Genomic DNA, 19,937 nt, shown 5'->3' with positions numbered 1-19,937 from the left:
GTGACTGCTCATTTTCTTAAGGATGTATTTTGAGGAACCGAATCTCTTAATTTTAATAAAGTCCAATTTATCCATTTTTTTTCTTTTATTGGCTAGTGTGTATATGTGTGTATTGCTAAGAATTCTCTGCCTATCCCAAGGTCATGATATTCTCTTAGGAGGGAGTAGACTTTCTTTTTTTCCCCCTTCTTCCGCCTCCCCCGCCCCACTCCGGTTCAAGCCGTTGTTTCTCAGTCTAGTTGTGTAGGACACAGCTCCCTGGCCCATGAGCCTTGTGCTCCCCCACCGGCTGTCGGCCACCAGTCGTCGGTCGGTCGCTCACAGCAGCTCATGGCAGCTCTTGCCGGCTGTCGGCTGCTCACGCTGGCCACCGGCCCCTCACGTTGGCACACAGTAGCCCGCAGCAGCACTCAGCAACCTGTGGCAGCTCCCACCAACTTCCGGCTGCTCATGGCAGCCCAGCTCCAGGCAGACCTGAGCAGCCCAGCTCTAAGAAGAGCTGTTGCTCACTGCCCCATGTAGGAATTGAACCGGCGACCTCGGCGTTAGGAGCACGGCGCTCCAACCACCTGAGCCACCAGGCCGGCCTGGGTGGACTTTTGACTTAGGTTTTGGACAAGCTGCTTTTGAGAAGCCAGCAGGGTGGCTGTCCATGGGGAGAGGGTTAGCTGGCAGCTCAAAAGATGGGCCTGGAACCAGACTCGTCATCCACATGGAGGGCAAGTGCTGGCTGGAGAGAGGGAAGAGCCTGAAGCAGGGGAGCAGCCCTGCCTTGCGAGGAGCAGGATAGGGAGGGCCAGGGACTTGGGGTGTCTGAGAGCAGCTGGCATCCAGGACAGGCTCTGGAAGGAGTCCCAGAACCAATTAGAGACCCACTCAAGTCCCCCTTTCCACCTACCTGTGGAGACCTCTCTAACCCGCTTCAGATCTCTGTGGCCACCCTGGTCCTTCACCGCTCGATTTACACTCTCCCTGCCAACGGTGTGTGTGAATTTCAGCAGTTTTCTGACTTGCCATTCTTTCATAACAACCCTTCACAGATGCTCTATGACTGTTGCCCTATTCCTTTTTAGTCAATGAATGATGGGCAGTATATTTTAATTTTTCACTTCCAACTCGGATGGATTAAGAACAGAGATAAAACAGTCAGTATCCTGTATATTTGGATCTAGATGCTGTTTGAAAGGCAACTTCGTGCGGCAAAAAACCCCCACAAAAAACAGAAATTGAGTTGGATATGCTTTATACATATGAAAGGTGCTATCAAAATTCAGTGTTTCTTAAAGGGTGGGTTTGTGTCTTACTCCAGCAGAATCACCTGGGCAGTGGAATAAAAAGGCACATTCCTGGGCCTCATTCTGAACTGAGGCAGGCAGGATCTCTGGGGCGGGACCTGAAATCTGATTTCCCAGCCAGGTGCCCAGATGGTTCTGTGGTCTGAGAACCATCAAGCTTCGAATGATTTGAAGTAAACCAAATCTGGCACAGAAGAGAGTCCCCCAAAGATGTGTTTATTGTATCACCTACCACCCTGTCACCCACATGGGGTGGGGGTGGCGGGTGTCACTGCACACTGGGATCACGGGGGGGGGGGGGGGGGGGGGCCAGGGGGGGAGTTTTTTTGTAACCGACACCACCTGGGCCCCTCCTTTGGAGTCCTTAGATCTGGAGTCGAGTGAAGGGCTGCGGCCCAGATCTTTCTAAAGCTCTCCAGGTGAATCTAAGGTACAGTCAAGGTTGAGACTCCCCTCTTGAATCTCGAATCAAGGAGAAGGATGGGTTCTAAGGCAGGCACAGCTAGGGAACCGCTTCCAAGCCTGGGTGGGGCGAGAGGCCGGAAAGGACTTGGTACAGGAATTCAAATTTTCCCTTTGGGATGGAGATGGTAGGCGTTCCTGCTGTTTTCAGCTGTCCTTTACTGCAATGCTCTGCCTGAATCTGAATGGTGGTCCCTGAGGCCCCTCCCTTTGACCCCTGGAGCCTGGGGAAAGGGCCTGGGGGAGGGGAAAGTAGCCCAGGCCTTTAGGGTTTACGAGGTTCCTTCTGACCCACATCCCCCTGCAAGTATGAAATTAATACTTCTCTCTAGGGTCCGGTTTCTAAAGCGAAGTGACAACATCGACATGTCCTCAAGCAAACTTGTCATAAGGTTCTTTCCACCTCTCAAATGTTCCGCCCCCCCGACTTCCTTTGATCTTATCTGTAATATTAAGCAGGTATTTGCGGTCCCATTAGACTGAAGGTCTTGTCATCAGCTGTGACCCCCTGCTCAGCCCTAGATGTTACAGCCTCCTCCTTCTGTTGATTTTCCTGGTCAGGAGCACGCCAGCCCCCACCGCTGGTCCCCTCCCAGATGCCACACGCCACTCACTAACAGGTGGAGCTGTGCACCTAGCAGCACACGTAGCAGCTCCGGGAGGGGGGATGAAAGTGACCCGGAGGGGAGATTGGGGTTTGGGAAGAAGCTTTCCCCGTATGGAGCCGGCCAGGGATTGTAGGGAAAGAGAAGGCAGCAGATGGGAGCAGTGAGGAAGAGGCTGGCAGCTGAAGTTCCACAAGCCTAGGGCAGGTCTGGCCAGTTGGGGCTTTCATGCACACACCATTAGGAAGTGTAGTGGTGACTGGGAGAGAATGGGGAAACTGGGGAGGAGTGAGGGTTGCTTGTGATGGAGGCGGGAGAGATGAAGTGAGGGGTCAGCGGAAAGGTGGTTCCCTGATCCCTCATTTTCTCTCTTGGTCAGAATTTATCTGAGGGGATCGTAGAGCAGGCGCCAAGCAGCTCCTCCTCCCTAGCAGCCAGGCAGACAGCTGTGCTTGTGCTTCTCAGCCTCCCTTCACCGCCAGGAAGCAGATGCAATTGCAGATACCCCCAGAAATCTGGCCATTCCTGTCTGAGACAGCAGGGAGGTTGCGCCATTCCTACTTCACCCTCTTCCTCCCTTGAGTGTCCCTGCCTTTGCGGATCCCAGCCTCCCCGAATTGCCTTCAGCACACAGAGAAAGCATCTTGACCACATAATTTACCAGCTGATGGCATGGTGTCTTGGATGAGGGCTGCGGTTCCATGTGTGGTGGGTCTTGGGCTCACAGTTGGGCTGTGAGTAACAGAAGGGTGGAGGCCTGTCTCCACCGTGCCCTCTGCCTCCTCAGTGTCCTCCCCTGGCCTGGCTCTGGCAGGTGCTCAGGAGGCTTAGTGCTCCTGGATCCTAGCGTTTAAGTGTGTTGCAGGCAGGCTCAGCAGTGGGCGCCAGCCTCTTCGGGTTCTAAAACTCTACTGGCATGGGGGTGGGGTCCCCCTGCCCTATGGCGTCTGCCTAAATGCTGCGCCCAAGTTTGGGATGATGGCACAGAGCCCAGCTAGGCCAGCACACTGTGGGTTGCCATGGTGACCCTTTTGCTTTCCCTCCGAAGGAAGATGGATTTCTCTTTCAGTCCAAATTGTCTGCCTGGGCTGCCTCCATTCTATATACTCTGGGAACCAGACTGCCCAGCCCCACTACCTTCCACTTCTGCCATAAGGGACAGCTTGTTGAGAGGCTCGTTTTTGTATCACAATCCAGTATCGGACAACAGCATGTTCTGGCTTGAAGCGGGAGCAGGAGGCAAAGGCCCTGGAGCTGGGACCTCACCCCAGACGTGCACTGAGAGAGATTCCCTCTGCATCTCCTACCTACCCCACCCCTCTCCAAACCACTTCCTCTTCAATTAATGGCTTTGCCCCTTTGGGTGGGCTCTCCCCCTCTAGGTGTCAGTTTCCTCAGTTGGAAGAGGGCTAGCCAGGGCCATTAGTGGTTTCCACACCTGGCTCATATCACAATTACCCAGGGAGGTTTTATTAGGTTCCTGGGCCGTACCCCAAGCCTGCTGATCTCCATAAGAGAGCCCAGGAATCTATATTTTTAAAAACCCCTTTGGGTCGAGGTTGTAAACCCCAGTGAGTTTGGGCTTCTCGTGGCGATGATCTGTGAGGCTCTTGTGGAGAGAAAAGGAAGCTCTGCCTTGTGCTGGGGACCGACTGGCCTTTCTGGGTTCCCAGGAGCTTCCGAAGCCCCTTGCAGGTTACTCTTGTCAGGAAGTGGGTGTTTCCTGGTCATGCTGGCGAAGCCAAGACCAGGCCCCCACCTTTCCCCACAGAAGACAGGAGAGAGAGAATGACAGGAAGGGGGAATGTTGCCATAACAACCAGCTCTAGGCAGAGGCCTCCCTTCCAGGGGCTGGTACTTCACCCCAGTCATGGTGGTTTCCATGGAAATGGGTTACTGAGGGACAGGGGAAGCATTTGCCCCACTCAGAACATTAGTCAGGAACTGCCAGAAGGCAGACCATCTCCAGGTGGGAGCCTTGGACCCCTGTCAACTTAGGGCCCGCCCCCCACCTCCCATGGCCTCTGCTCTCCCCTGTGCAGGTCTGACACTTTCTCCCTGCTTAGTTGCTCTCTCTGCCACTGGTCTCCCTAGCAACAAGTCCTGCTAACTCCTTGCTGTGGGTTCTGTGGCTATTTTTAGCTTCATTGCCAGCAGCCCAGTCCTGGTCATTTGCTTGCAACCTCCGTGTGGCCTGCATGCAGCAAAATAGGAAGATGAAGATTCCCACCTCTCGGGGAGCCGCGGCCTGGACCTCTTAGCCCATTTAGAATTGTGCTATGGAAAGTAACCTGTCCCCAACTGAGAACTTGGACAGTGGATTCTGGATGAGGCTCTGGAATGTTGACTTGAGTTCAGCAATCACTGTTTTAATCCTCTACAATTCCGCAAGGAGCTCTGGCCCACACTGCTTCCATATGAAGCTGAATGAGATCTAGTCCTGGCCCTCTAGGAATTTTTAATCTCGTGGAGGAGAAAAATGAGTACTCAGTCACCTTAGCACAGGCAAGAACTGGCAGGTGCTAAGAGAGGATTATAAAGTGCTATGGGAGTGCAGGGGGAGGGGCAGCGTAAATTTTCAGTGGGGGTAGATAAGGGTGAGGGTCCAGACCAGCACTGTCCACTAGAACTTTCTGCAATGCTACCAATGTTCTAAAATCTGTGCCAACTAGTACAGGGGCCCCTGGCCCCAACTGGCTCTTAGACACTTGCACTGTGGCTAGCGCCACTGAGGAACTGAATTGTTATTTTTATTTATTTTACATAGTACCTGCAGCCAATGGCTACCTTACTGAGGTCTAGAGAAAGCTTCATGGTGGAGGTAACTGGTGAGCCGGGCCAGAGGATAGGTAGGATGGGCTGGTGGGAGTTGAAGGGGAGGGGCAAGGAAACATGAGCAAAGGCACAAAAAAAACACGTATTTGGAGAATAGCAAGTGGGTGGGCTGAGTGTAGGCTGTGTGACGTAAGTGTGACAGATTGTGGGGGCTTTGAGTGCCACGCAGAGTGTTGATGTAATCAGCAGGAGTCCGAGGTCTAGTGCCTCGCATGGCATCGAGGCCAAGCCAGAGGTGGGAGGAGGATGGGGGCAGAACAGACATCCCTCTGGATCTCATGGCCGTTGATCTGGATAAAGTCTTCCTGGCCTTGGGGGTCATTGGGCATGTTTGTGTGGCAGCAAAGATGCAGTGTTTTTCCAATGTGTGGCTTTGCAGATGGCTTCCTAGGGATGGTGGCTTCTCTGATTTTGAGTAAAGGGACTCAAGTGGTAAATGTTAAAATCAGTCACACAGGCGTGGCAATGACCACCCGGAACTGTGGGAATGACCGCCCTTTGGTTGGGGATCATGGCCTCGTGTCTCATCGCAGTTCTCTGAGATGGAAAGTCAAAGTAATGGCACTTATTATGATCACGCTCTGCAGAGACACACGAGAGTGACGTACATACCAGAATGTTAAATTTACCACCTTATTACAGGACGTGTCCTTGCCACACACATCCTCCTACTTGTCCTGCTGTTTTCTGGCAAGTTACTGGTATCAGAGTCACTGGAAAATGTAATTAAAATTAGAAGTTTGCTTGATGAATACAGGAGCAGGACTGAGAGAGTCAGGTGTCCTTAGGAGGTATTTTCATCGGGCCTATTGAATCACTCGCTCTCTGCCTGCCAAACAGGAAACGTGCCCTCTCTTTCAGGTCACCCTCTCTTCTGGACCATGCCGGAGACTTTCTCTCCAACACTTCTTTTAGGCTTTTGACATTCACCAGATCTCCTTTTCATCCAGGACTTTCTCCTTTCAACATACTTTTTTAAATAACATTTCCAAGAACCTGGCTATTTTACATGACCCTGCTATTTTAGGTTGTCTACCTTTATCTCAGTCAAAAGACCTAGCCCAGTAATCGCCCTGGGAGGGTTATTCTGGAAGGTTGAGGACATATGTGACCTGAGGATCCTAGAAGGCCACCTGGTTTCTTCCTGACTTTTTACTAAAGTCACCTTTTGCCCTAGATGGGGTCACTTCTGCTTTGGAGTCTTCTCTCTGCCCACAGAGCACAAAGAAGGCACAAATCTCAAGATAGAATAGAAACGGAACTTTTCCTGTCCGATAGCTGCCGCAGAGGGACACAGCTCTCGGTTGGCGAGGGGACACCTTGGAGTTTGGGCTTCTTTTTGCTTAAGTTGGGAGCTGTGTGGAAGAGGTAAGATTGAGCTTCATTTTAAAGAATGAGAATGAGGAAGTTTGGCAGCTGGAGGGAGAGGTTACTTTTTAAGTCAGCCAAGAGAAAGTGAAACCGAGGGCCCTGGTCCCTTCTGACACTTTTGAGACCTGGCCACAGGCGTAGGCATTATTCCTCACTGTCTGAAGAAGTCTCAAGACCAACCGAGTGTTTAGCCATAAGTAATAATGGAAAGGAGATGCCATAGATAAGATAGAGTGATATTAAAAAGAGCCAGCCGAGCCAGAGCACAGACTTCATTTTGAGAGGACTGAGGTAAGGTCTAAAACGGCCTATTGACAGGGCCTGGATGCCCAGGAGGAATCAGTGAGAGAAACAGCTAAGCAAGTCATATGGCATTCCTTAAAGGGTGGACGCATGCAAGAGGTATAAATTCAGGGCTTCTCATCTCTACTTAGGGGGTCTCTTAAACATTGTACCAAGCAGATACATTGATTGGGTTGAAAGATGTGTTGGAGCAGAAGAGGACCTGTTTTTTTGTCAAATGGCTCCTTCTTGTTGTATGGATTCTGGGTCTCAGTGGGGGGTGGGAGAGAGAAGTCTGTACTCCCCAATATTATTTGGAGAAGGCACTCTGATTGGGAGATCTCCTCCTTCAGGGCTTGCTTGCTCAGAAGGGTGCTGAGCCCCAGGAGATGGTGGGCTCTCCTTCACAGCACATCTGACTTCATCACACCAGCACCTTTTCTAGCTAGTATTATGTGTTCCAGCTGACTGTGGCTGGAAGCCAGGTATCTAGGGCATTATTTCCTTTAGAGATGCTGGTATTTCAGGGTCTAGGAGGGCAGATGTCATCACTCCTGTTTTGCAAATGAAAAAAAAAACATACTTCTTGGGGTAAGTGGCTTGTTCAAGGTCATGATGATAGAACTAAGATCCAAGTCCAGCTTCTGACAAGTGCCACTGGCCGAACAGCCCTCTGCTTCTGGGAGTATTCCCCTTCCGTTCCTTTGCTCTTCTTTCTAGTTCATCTTGCAAAACGAAACCCGGCTCGTCTTTCCAAAATACCTCTTCATCTCCTCTTGTCAGAAAACCTGTGGTTATTCTTCACTGCTGTTGGATCTACCCATGGGCATCTTTCTTTGAACTCTTTTAGCTTCAGTCATATTGGGGGTGGGAGGTGGGCAACGGTTTTCCTCCCTCCCCAGACTAACAGCTCTTATTCCCTACCTATCCTCCCTCGTTGCAAATCTGATTCCTCCCCCAGGACCAGTCTCTGCTCTGCACTGATCTCTTAAATCTCATTTATCCATACCACCCTTTCGCTGGCTTCTAAGCCATCCTGGCCCCCTGGGCTTCGTGTTTGTGATACAGTTGTCTTTACAGATGTTTTCGGGGACCTTTTCCGGTCCCTCCAAGTCTAGTTGAATCTGTCAATTCCTTGTGTGTCTGTCCTCCTTGGGGCCTTTGCTCAGGAGGGAGCTTGAAATGGTTGAGGCTGTTCCTGGAGGCTCCACCTGGAGCCTCCGGGGGGGGGGGGGGAATGGAGTCTTCTTGAGCTGCATAGACTTGCACTTGGCACGGAAGGAACTGCTATACAGTGGCTCCCCCACTCCCTCCACAGTTTTGCTTTCTGAGCTTTCAGTTACTGGAGGTCAGCCACAGTCGAAAACAATAAATTTCCCCAGCCGTTGACACCACCAAGGCTCAATGACCCAAGATCCTCGGAAAGCAGATGAGCCTCCTTCTGAGGTATGGTCAGGTCAGTCACAGGGCCTCCTCCTTCACCTCACTTCTCATCACGTAGGCATTTTATCATCTCACATCGTAAGAAAAATGGTAACAGTACAAAGGTATTGTGAGAGACCACATTCACATAACTTATTACAGGATACGGTTATAATTATTCTTATTTTATTCGTTATTGTTAATCCCTTACTCTGCCTAATTTAGAAATTAAACTTCATCATAGGTTTGTATAGCGAGAAAACCGGTGTGTATAGAGTTGGGTACTCTCCAAGGTTTCAGGCACCCCCTCGGGTCTTGGATCCGATAGCGAGCTGATTAGGGAAGGTACCTTTGAACTAGCGGCCACCACCCCCAGCCCCCGCACCTTGCAAACAGGAAAATGAGAAATCCAAGGCAGCCCCAAAGTGACTTAAAGGACCCGGGGACTGGCCCAGGAAGCGGTTTTCAAAGCCCGCGCTCCGCCAGCCAGCTTTTAAAGGCACTCCTTTCTATCCACCTGTAGTGTGAAGTGTGAAGAGAGCCTCCCCCCCCCCCCCCCCCCGCCGCCGTTGTTCTGGAGTGCTCCCAATTTTCTGCGGGCGCCTTCTGTCCATCTCTGTGCTTGGAGTTTTCCTACAGCTTCTTAGACTTCTTTGCTCATCTATAATCTTTTTTTTTTTTCCGTGTGCGTCTGAAAGACTCACTTTTAACAACTTTCTCCTGGCTCTCCCAGACTGTCCGGAACCTCCGCTCTCCTTTCGCCTGCGCTCCCAGCTTACCTCCGCAGCTGGAGAGCAGCCCCTTCCCTCCCGACTCCCCTCTTTCCCTTCCAGCGCTGCCCGCGGGCTCCTCGCCTCGCCCCCTGGCCCCGCGTGGAGCTCCTGCCGAGTTAGGAGAGAGGGGGCGGGGAGGGCCAGCCTGGGAGGAGGGGGCGGGCACCGCCTCCAGCCTGGGCTGGGGCGGGCCCTGGGAACGGGCGGAGGCCCAGCCGCGCCCCCAGGCCCCCGCGCCCCCCGGCCCGGAGGAGAGGGGCTGGCCCACTGCCAGCGTCTGAGAGCCGGCCCCCTCCCCCGGCCCGCTCGCAGCCAACCAGGCACTCCAGTGGGGCCCACGTGACCTGGAGTTCTAGACAAAGAAAATGTTCAAGCCCTCCCCCCCCACCTCCCCCCTCCCCCTCTCTCTGGCCCCCTCCGCCCCCAGCCCCATCGCCCCCTTCCCCTCCCCCCAGACGGGCAGCTACTTACAGAGCTTCAGGGCCGGGGCTCACACCTGAGCGGGACCACAGAGGGGCTGCACCTGGCCTTATGGGTAGGTTCCTGGACTGAGCCCTGGGGAGGCTGGGGGCGGGGAGGCGGCAGTGCTGGTGGGAGGATCTCTGGGCCGCTGCAGCCCTCTGGGTTTAAGAAGAGTCAAGTATGCTTCCCTGGCCCGCAAGAGCTGGCTCCCCTGCCTGGCCCGAGTTCTGGAGATGCCGAGTTACTGCTGTCCCAACCACTCCCTCCTCAGGAGTCCCAAGCCCTACTCCTCCCTGCGCTCAGGTGGGACCTGGCGGTTCAGGAACCAGGAAGAGCAGCAGTGCTGTGAGCCCAGGGCAGTGGTCCATGAGGACTGGGGAGCAGGCCCCAACCATGGGCGCTGGAAGCCCCAAAGTTGGGCTGGAAGCAGCGTTTTTGTTGACCTGGCTGGCAGATGGGTTGTTGGCATTTCCTTGCTGACCTGTGTTCCTGGCTGGTGGACCATGCTGTCCTCAGGCTGTGCCAACCTTGCGGCCTCTTGAGAGGGATAGTTTCCTCATCTGTGCTTCCCTGGGAGCCACCGGGGCAGGCCGCCAGGAAAAAGTGGTGCTGGGGATGGAGGGAGCAGTGCAGCCCTGACAGGGGGCTGTGGCACATCGTGGGTGCCGTGGGGGGCAGCCTGGGACAGACCAGGATCTACTGCACCAGTGGGGAGTCCGCATGGGCGCCCAGACCTCTGACCTTTGGAACAGGAAGCAGCCCGAGTGCAGAGGGAGGTGGAGGTGGGACAGCTGGCCGGGGAGATGGGACTGGACAGGGAGGCCTTGCCTCACCAGAGTGGAGTTACTAGTAGCTTTCCAGGCGGGACAAACTCCAGCAAAGTGGCTTCACTGAGCCCTGGTAGTGGCTTGCTGATCATGCCCAATCTGTAGGCCACCTGGGGTGGGGTCTTCTGAACTGGGGGTGGGAGCCTTTAGCCCAAATGCCAAAGTCCTGAGTTAACCCTTCTTTCTCCTTTTGTTTGCCTGGGGAGATGGGTTGGAGTGAACATGGAAAAAAAGGCATTACTGCACTGCCCTAGGCAGACTCATCTAATGAGGCCCCTCCCCCACCTAGCCACCATCTCTGCCCCTTCTTCCCCTTTTCTCTTGCCTCCTGCTGCTAACCCACCCGCTTCTTCCTTCCCCCACCCTTGCTGGCCTTGTCATGACGGAGGCCCCCTTCCTTCTCCGTCTGCCAAAAACTGTGCTGGGTACATGTTCTCCTGCACCTACTGAGTCGGGGGCTCTTCACAGCCGTCAGCAACAGCCTCTGACAAGCTGGGGGAAGTTGTGGGGGAAGAATCATGTTCAGGAACTGGCTGTGGAGGGATGGAGGAGAGAGACAAAGGCTGTGGGGGAGTATGGAGGGTGGTGTGACTCGCTTCTAGACCTGGGGAGCCAGGCGCCCACCGGCTGCTGCTGACGGTGGCTGCTTATGGTGGAAGTGACTAAGGCTCCTTTCCTCTGAAGGCCCCTGTCTCCCTCCTGCCCTCTGCCACCTGCACAGCTTGTTCTGGCTGAAGGGCCTTGTCCTGGAAGCGGGATCTTTGAGTCATCCAAGGCAGCACCCTGGTCTAGATCAGTCATCATGCCTGAAGCTGGAGGAGGCAGGATGGTGGGAAGCGAGCAGAGACAGCTAGGCCTCTGACGCTGGGTTAGCGCTGGCAGCTGATGATGCTACAAGAGAATCCCCTTCCCCCAAGGCTGAGTGGGAGTGGTACCTAGGCACACCTTCTTGTGGGCTGGAGGTGGTAGATAATTGATAGTAAGAAGGGGAGGGCTGAGTCCCCCAGGTGAGGGAGGGATGAGCGATTACTCTGCATTCTTCCACTTCCTTCTCCCAGCTGTTTGTGGGCCGGAGGGGGGTGGGGAGTGGGGGGGGGCAAAGGATGCTTTACCCATTTTAGAATCTGTTGAGTCAGAAAGAACTAGGACTTCATCCTCAGTGTTTTGGGAATCGCCATCGGAAGCTGATTGGGAAGGCAGAGACTTGAAGATTGAGTGAAATGAAATGAATCTGCAAGACAGTAGGCCATTGAGCTTAAAACCAAGGTTCTTAACCTGGAACCCCGGGATGGGGGTGGTGGTCCACTGGCAGGCTTTGGAGAGTCCTTGGAATTCCTGATACATACATACATCAGATTCTTACACCATTCAGAGAAGATGAAAGGAAATCCTGCTTTCAAATGACTTTGTAGGTTGGAGCAACTGGGAAGAGAAGGGGCTGCTCCAGCTTCAGCTGTTAATGAATTGCAAGGCTGAGACAGAGATGTAGACGCTCCGACTTTCAGCTTAGAGCTCTTATACGCCAGGTTGCTTTCTGATGTTCTTTTTTCATGTTGAGGAGGGGTTTCCATTCATAGCTCTCAGCTCTCAGGGAAAGCTTCGTGTTGAAAGGCATGTCAAAAATGGGCTTTTTTTCCTCTCAGAATGTGGTGTGGTGGGATGGGTGCAGCCTTGAAGTTTGAGGGCCACGTGTTTTAGATTTCGTTGCTGGGGTGAGGTGAGGTTGAATGGCTCTCAGAGCTAAGGGTCTAGGGTTTCATGGTCCTCTGTAAGGGAATGGGAATCCCGGAGCAGGTTGTGAGAAGGAACAGGTCTCCGGGGCAGAGTCTGAAAGATGAAGTGTGAGACGGTGAGAGGTGGAGGCTGTCCAGTTGGGACATCAGTTGGGTTTGGGTGAGTTTGTCGGGATGGCGGAAAGGATGCCGGCCTATAGTGTGTGCTCAGTAAAGATTATTTGTTAAAAGAATAAATGTATTTATGTACGGCTCTGAAAGATGCACATAGAAGGAAGGGGTGAATCTGGTGACTGAACATGCGTTGGATGTCATCCTGAGAACTCCAGGATGGCGTGTGAGCATGGGAGCAAGCAGGCTCTTACTGGGTTTTCTGTGGTGTGCGAGCAGATGGGGAACGAGACGTGCTCTTTAAACACAGCAGTGATTTCATCATCGGTAGACATCACAACAGAACTAGAATTGTGGTCTGGAAGCCACAGAGACGGTATTGATTGCCCAGGGAAACTGTGGAGGAAAGGATCCAGTTCTTGATTAGGAAATACATTAAGAGAGGATGGGACCAAGGTCTGTGTCTAAACAAAGGTGCATGATCCATATCGGAATAGAACTAATCTTTCCCTGTCACAGGGTGGGCAACTGATAATGGTGACCGGTTGGGAAAGGTTAGACCTAGGAGGAAGATTTCCTAGGAGGCAGAAAAGGCTGGAATTGAGCCAAATGATTGGAATTTACCTCTCAAATCTTCAAATCTTTGTTCTCTGTGGCAGGCCAGTTGAGTTGATGAGGGAAGAACTCTCTTCCTTCCTTTACCTCCCATCACTGTCTCCAGACCACAGAGAGATTGAGAAGAGCACCCTAAGTAGGTCAGGTGGCGTTGCTAATTCCAGGAGAGGTCAAGGTAACTTTTGTTCCTTGTTTTCCCAGGCTGAGAAGAAAGCCAAGGTGATTGCAGTAATGAATGCTGTTGAAGAAAACCAGGGGTCTGGCGAGTCTCAGAAGGTGGAGGAGGCCAGCCCCCCTGCAGTACAGCAGCCCACCGACCCCGCCTCCCCCACGGTGGCCACCACTCCTGAGCCTGTGGGGGCCGACGCTGGGGACAAGAACGCCACCAAAGCAGCTGATGACGAACCAGAGTACGAGGTGAGAGGCTTGCTTCTTCATCGGCCTCGTCCAGCCCTGTCCTGGGTCCTTCCACTGCCAGCTGCTCCCGTGTTGCTCTCCTCTCTCCACCTGATGCCAGGCCTCTTTCGTCTCCCCAATTGTTCTGTTTTGGTCCATTCAGATGGAGCTCCCTCCTGGCTCTCCCGACCCTCAGATACCCAGGGTTGGGGTTGCCGTGGGGGGGGATCAGGGTGGCAGGGACTCATGACGCCCTGTAATGACTTCTGTTCCTTGGGGCTCCAGGACGGCCGGGGCTTTGGCATTGGGGAGCTGGTGTGGGGGAAACTGCGGGGCTTCTCCTGGTGGCCCGGCCGCATTGTGTCTTGGTGGATGACGGGCCGGAGTCGAGCAGCCGAAGGCACCCGCTGGGTCATGTGGTTCGGAGACGGCAAGTTCTCAGTGGTGAGTTAACGGTGTCTGGTGATGGCTTGGGGTCTTGGTCACAGGACCTTCGATTTTGGTTGGGGGCATGTTCTGGAATTGGGGTGGTTGGTAGAAGTGGGCTCTGTTCGCCCCGACTGTATGTGTGCTATTGTAGAAGCCCAAGCGATGATTAGGTTGTACTGGTGGCGTAGAGAGCGAGGGTGCTCGGGGAGGGTTTGTCTTCCAGGAACCCTCTCCCAGAATTCCTTACCCGCTTGCAGTCAGGTCTTTTGAGTCATGTAATTATTGATGCATCCGGTCCTCTCAAGGGCATAGGCCCACTTTTAATACGCGCACAACCGCTGCCAGTTGCCAGGCACGGTGCTTGATGAGTGTGGAAGGAGGAAAAACAAGGGCGGTGTTTGTCTCTCCAGGTGTGTGTTGAGAAGCTGATGCCGCTGAGCTCCTTCTGCAGTGCTTTCCACCAGGCCACCTACAACAAGCAGCCCATGTACCGCAAAGCCATCTACGAAGTCCTGCAGGTGAGCGCCTTCCGAGGGACTCGGAAGAGGGAGCTTAAACGCAGGGACTGCTCATTGGCCTGGAAGCTGGAGCCTGGAGGTTAGGCCTGGGCAGAGGGTCCACCTGCCAGACCCGTGGACTCCTTCTGTGTCCGCCTTATTCGCCCTTTTCTGCACTCGTCCTCCCCTTCCCTGCACCTTTTCTCACCTTTACTACTCAGTGTGCCCTCCCGCCTGTCCTGAGACTGTCCCCCACTCCGTGTTCCCCTGCAGGTGGCCAGCAGCCGCGCCGGGAAGCTGTTCCCAGCGTGCCATGACAGCGACGAGAGCGACACGGCCAAGGCCGTGGAGGTGCAGAACAAACAGATGATTGAATGGGCCCTCGGAGGCTTCCAGCCCTCTGGCCCCAAGGGCCTGGAGCCTCCGGAAGGTAAACACAGGTGCCCAGCCCAGCCTTGTGGGACCCCTGCCAGCGAGGCCTGGGAAAGCCATGCTCAGGGAGAGCTGGCAAGGCCTCTGTTGAGGGGCCTGGTGGGAATGCCCATAGTCTCCCTCTCCTGGAGTCAGGGTGGGGGCAGTACTGCTCTGGGACGCAGAATAACCTGCTCCCCCTGGGCCTGCTGACACCAGAGTTGGGAGCAAGGGACAAGTTGGGGACCAGGCTGCACCCCATTGTAGGTAGAATGGGGAAGGAGAGGGAGCTGCGATTCCTTATCAGCCGGTAACCATGACCTCGTCACCTGCTTTGCCCATCCAGAGGAGAAGAACCCCTACAAAGAAGTTTACACAGACATGTGGGTTGAACCTGAAGCAGCTGCCTATGCACCACCCCCACCAGCCAAAAAGCCCCGAAAGAGCACAACCGAGAAGCCCAAGGTCAAGGAGATTATTGACGAACGCACAAGAGGTAGTTGGCCTGGCTCGGGAGAGAGTGGCGTGGTGAGGCCGCATTCAGAGGCGTGAGGGAGGCCCTGGCGGCCGCCTCTGATGCTGGGCCTCCCTCCCCCCTCTGCAGAGCGGCTGGTGTACGAGGTGAGGCAGAAGTGCCGGAACATCGAAGGTGAGTCCGGATGGGGCGGCTGGACACCAACTCCCGGGAGTCACTGGTCTTTGCCCTGGGGGCACAGGGGCAGGCAGGCAGGCTGGCTCCTAGAGAGGTACCTGCGGCAGAGGCATCGTGCTTAGACAGCTTTGAGTGACGTAGGACATGGGCACTCGGTGACTGCATCTGTCCTGTGTGTCCCACCTTCTCCAGCCTGCTTCACACACCCCAGCTGTTTTCCTGGTGCCATAATCTTACTGTCTTGTCAATGGCGTGTGCCGATCATTAGGGTTTGGGACACCACAGTGGGTCAGACAGGGTGGCCCCCCCGTTGGATTTGATTGAATTGGCCTGAACACGACCTTTCGCCTCCACACTTCCCATCCCGTGGCCTTGAGCTTCCCATGTCTGCCTCCCTTGGCCTGGTGCTGTTGTGTCGGGGACGATGGGGACAGGAGCCCAGGACTTAAGGACTGCCCATGGAGTCTCGCCAGAGTAACCCAGGGGCAGGGCCCTGTTCTCGTCGGCAGGTTCCTGTCCCTGTATTATGGTGGCAGTGCTGCTCTGAGAGATGAATGGCTTTCTGGGCTTGGGGCCACAGTGCCTCCCTGTTCCGTGGGGCACCTCCCAGAATCCTTCCTGCTTTCCGTTTTGGCTGCGGCTCCAGCACATCCCCTTTTTGTAGCTTTTTTGGAGCTGGCTTGGGCCTGAGGTGAGGTGGGAGAGGGTGCCCTGCAGTGATGGTCAGTTACTCTGCTTTCTCTGCTTCTCAGACATTTGCATCTCGTGTGGGAGCCTCAACGTCACACTGGAACACCCTCTCTTCATCGGAGGAATGTGCCAAAACTGCAAGGTGGGGGCACAGCCAGCACAGACCTGACGGAGGGTGCCCCTCGGCCCCTGGCTGAGTGCATCTCCTCGCCTCTGGCCTTGGTGGGGGGAAAGGCGCTGCACCTGGGGCAGCTGGGAGGTTAGCTCTAAGGTTTGTTCTGGAAGCAGGGTCCTGACGAAACACACCCCTGAGTTCAAGCATTTCACTTGCCGTTGTTTTTCCTCTGAAAGATGCTTCCCCCCCACTAAGGCCCATTCTAGTTCCCCAGGTGGGGGCTCACAACGTCAGTCACTAGTGGGCAGTGGCGGAGGGCAGGCTGACTGATAGGTGGGTTGCTGTGGCCTCGGAGCTCAGGAGGAAAACCCAGGACCACAGCAAGGGACAAAGGTGTGGCTGCCTCCCTGGCCTTCGCTCAGGCCTCCTGGGTTCTGTCCACTGCTGTGCTTGGGAGACCTGTCTCCTTCCCTGATCTGTGGTTCAGGCTGGACCCTGGCTGGGTGGCGGTGGGTGGGGTGGGGTCAGGGGTGCAAGGTCATGTCTCCAGGGCCGAGTCAGGTTTCCAAGGTGAGAGCCCAGAGGCTGGATTCCAAGCCTGCCTTCACCCGGGCTGTCTGAGGCCCTGCGTAGTGGTCCGACCCTCCACCCTGCTCTCTAGAACTGCTTCCTGGAGTGTGCGTACCAGTACGACGATGACGGCTACCAGTCCTACTGCACCATCTGCTGTGGGGGGCGTGAGGTGCTCATGTGCGGGAACAACAACTGCTGCAGGTAAGGGGCCCCCCAGCCTGCAGCGTCCCTCCCTTCTGGCCCGTAGTGGGGCTTTCCCTCCCTGCTTAGCCCTGCCCAGCCCCATCCAGGGCTAACCTGAGGCTGAGCGTCCCTCTGCTACACTGGCCTTCCTTGCAGGTGCTTCTGTGTGGAGTGTGTGGATCTCTTGGTGGGGCCAGGGGCTGCCCAGGCAGCCATTAAGGAAGACCCCTGGAACTGCTACATGTGCGGCCACAAGGGCACGTACGGCCTGCTGCGGCGGCGGGACGACTGGCCCTCCCGGCTCCAGATGTTCTTTGCCAATAACCACGACCAGGAATTTGTGAGTGCCGGGCCCAGGGCGTCCTCTTGGCTCTTTGTCACCCCCTGCCTGCCGGAGCTGGAGGGCAGACTGGGCTGAATGGAGAGCTTCGCTTGGTCCTGGGGCTGGCGATGAGCAGAGGTGCCGGTGCAGCACGCGGGCCGTACAGGTTTACAGCCTGACGCGCTCCCAGTTGGCTGGGAGGACAGCCTTGCGTGGAGCCCGGGCATACTCCCGGCACTCACCTGGCCTGTTGTGCTCACTGCCTAGGACCCTCCGAAGGTTTACCCACCTGTCCCAGCCGAGAAGAGGAAGCCCATCCGGGTGCTGTCTCTATTTGATGGAATTGCTACAGGTGAGCGTGCACAGGTGCTGAGGTGCTGGCATGCTCGTCCTGGGACGTGGAGCTCTGCTTGGGGCTGTGTGTTTCACTGGGGCAAAACAAAACGGGAGTGAACATATCATTGTTAAAACATGATCCTAAGGAGGGAACTGTGTTCAATGAAAAGTATAAAAAAAAAAAAAAAAAAAAAAGTGGTCAACCAGTATGTCCAGTGGGCACTTTCCTTAATGGGGAGGGCTCCCCAGCAGAGGACAGAGCAATCATTAGAGGTGATTGACGATGTTCACAGAGCCTCCAAGGATCGGCTTGGCGACCAAAACAAAAACATGGCAGTTGTGCTTTGATTGTAAGTCGTAGGAGAAAACAAACTACAAATGAGAGAGTAAAGAATATTTAAATCGCTCATAATCCTATAATTAGTGTTTTGGCGTACGTAGTTTCAGAGTTTTGTGTGTGTGCATTTATATGTGTTTATATAATCGTACATAGATAAACCAAACGAATAGTAAAATGCCTAGTGTTGTAACATGCCTTTTCATTTATGATATTATGATTGCTTTTTTATGTCAACCAGTATAGAACTGCATTCTTTATTTGTAAATGCTGAGTAGGGTTTCATTGAGTAAAAGTACCATCATTTATTTAACCCTCTATTGGGTTGTTTATTGTTCTTGTCACTGTCACAAGCAGTGCTGTGACAAGTATCCAAGACATACATCTTTATGTGCTTAGACTGTTATCTTTTAGGAAACACTCAGTCACCGTGTAGGTACTGTATTTTTCATTCAGTTCTTTTTTTTTCATTTTCAATTGGGGAACAGTGTGTTTCTCTAGGGCCCATCAGCTCCAAGTCGTTCAATCTAGTTCTGGAGGGCGCAGCTCAACTTTAAGTCCAGTCGCTGTTTTCAATCTTAGTTGCAGGGGCCTCAGCCCACCATCCCATGCGGGAATTGAACCAGCAACCTTGTTGTTGAGAGCTCGCGTTCTAACCAACTGAGCCATCTGGCCGCCTATTGCCTTCAATCTAGTTGTGGAGGGCGCAGCTCAGTGGCCCATGTGGGAATTGAACCAGCAACCCTGTTGTTGAGAACTTGTGCTCTAACCACCTGAGCCACCTGGCCGCCCTGTCATGCAGTTCTTGACCTTACCAGGCAGCCCTCGTGGAAGTTGGCACTGACATTATCCACCCTCTGCTCTGCCCCCAGGCTGAGGGATTCTCAGTTCTTCAGAAAGGAGTAACCCTCTTCAGAACTTGCCTTCATGTGACCAGAGGGAGAGGGCCAGTCTGTGCCCGGAGACCTTGGCCAAAGGGCCAGGGTGGGGATGGCATCCCAGATGTTCATCTTCTGTTCTCAGCTCAGTGCTGACGTTCTATAAACCGCAGGAGGTTAATGTACAGCTTTGGTTTTCCAGATTAGAACTTTGAGGCCTTCTTAAACCATGTCGCACCCCCGACAAGTGGCTGTAAAAGCTCCTTGGTGGGGAGGTCTCTTGGGAGCATTGGAACTGGGGCCATGGTGGCCTGTTTCTCCTGAAGCTCTCAGGGTCTGTTCTCATTGTTTCCATGCCTCAATTCAGCAAGCGTTTGTAGAGGGGTCGTGGTAAGGAAGTGAGTGTCATTAGCTCAGGAGGAACCCATGAGTGAGACCTCCTACTCTGTCTTGAAGACCACTGCAGCCCAAGAAAAGGGCTGAATTAGGGATACATGCTGACATGCTGGCTGCTCTAATGAGGTGGAGAGGGACGCAGAGGGCTGGGGGCTTACGGAGGATGGGAGGTGCTCCCAGGGGCGTGGGGTGGGGCAGGCATGGATGAAACCGTTATGTTGAGTCTGGAAGGATGGGGAGAAGTGCAGCAGGAGGTGATATTGGAGGGGTGGGGTGGGGGGCAGTGTAAGGAAGGACCAGTGTGTATGAGGGAGCAACGGTAGAGAAAAGGCCACCCAAAAGCTAACTGCTGTTCTCCCTGATCCCCCTCCTGTCTGGTCAGTCTTTCCCGGCCTTGACCGTTTCTGAAGTAGATCAAACTAGGCATGAAACAACCTCGATGTCCTTGTTGTTGATGTTTCAGTTTGACCCAGAAAGAAGTAAGGCAGCTGACTGGGCAGCGTAGGGTGCAGGCCTGTGGCCGACCCATGTGTCCGGCTGGCCAGAGGGCTCCCCTGCAAAGGCCAGGGACCGGAGGTGACCCGGTGACTGTGCCTTTTGCTGGCTGGCGCAGGGCTTCTGGTGCTGAAGGACTTGGGCATTCAGGTGGACCGCTACATTGCGTCGGAGGTGTGCGAGGACTCCATCACGGTGGGCATGGTGAGGCACCAAGGGAAGATCATGTACGTCGGGGACGTCCGCAGCGTCACGCAGAAGCATGTATGTCAGGGCCGTGGGACCCGTCCCGCCTTCCTTGTGTCCCTTGCACTCAGCCCCTGGGGTCAGCGCCGGCCCCCTTTCATTTTGTTCATTTATTCTTTTCTTTTGCCTGTTTTCCCCTCAAGCCTCTCTGCCTCTCTTCCATTTTCGTCCTGTCTCAAGAGGATAAT

The 19,937-nt window shown here is 54.2% G+C and overlaps 1 protein-coding gene across 13 annotated transcripts in view; it reads left to right on the top strand.

The window, feature by feature from the left end:
- Positions 1-19,937, top strand: part of DNMT3A (DNA methyltransferase 3 alpha) — a 118,987-nt gene that overhangs the window by 85,650 nt on the left and 13,400 nt on the right. For 9 of the 13 annotated variants that reach the window (XM_074331764.1, XM_074331765.1, XM_019712718.2 and 6 more), the window contains 11 exons: positions 12,995-13,210; positions 13,475-13,633; positions 14,029-14,136; positions 14,389-14,545; positions 14,873-15,022; positions 15,131-15,175; positions 15,931-16,010; positions 16,645-16,757; positions 16,896-17,079; positions 17,329-17,413; positions 19,622-19,767. In XM_074331764.1, coding sequence (XP_074187865.1) covers positions 12,995-13,210; positions 13,475-13,633; positions 14,029-14,136; positions 14,389-14,545; positions 14,873-15,022; positions 15,131-15,175; positions 15,931-16,010; positions 16,645-16,757; positions 16,896-17,079; positions 17,329-17,413; positions 19,622-19,767 — 1,443 coding nt within the window. Of the gene's footprint in view, positions 1-9,470; positions 9,581-9,657; positions 9,811-11,579; positions 11,601-12,095; positions 12,176-12,569; positions 12,577-12,994; positions 13,211-13,474; positions 13,634-14,028; positions 14,137-14,388; positions 14,546-14,872; positions 15,023-15,130; positions 15,176-15,930; positions 16,011-16,644; positions 16,758-16,895; positions 17,080-17,328; positions 17,414-19,621; positions 19,768-19,937 lie in introns of those variants that run through there. The other 4 variants (XM_019712721.2, XM_074331769.1, XM_019712720.2 and 1 more) reach the window with 4 other exon arrangements.

The sequence above is a fragment of the Rhinolophus sinicus genome, linkage group LG05 (assembly GCF_036562045.2).
Source record: "Rhinolophus sinicus isolate RSC01 linkage group LG05, ASM3656204v1, whole genome shotgun sequence".
Classification (NCBI taxonomy): Eukaryota; Metazoa; Chordata; class Mammalia; order Chiroptera; family Rhinolophidae; genus Rhinolophus; species Rhinolophus sinicus.
The sequence above is the reverse complement of the archived record's forward strand: the minus strand, read 5'-3'. Positions and strand labels throughout refer to the sequence as shown.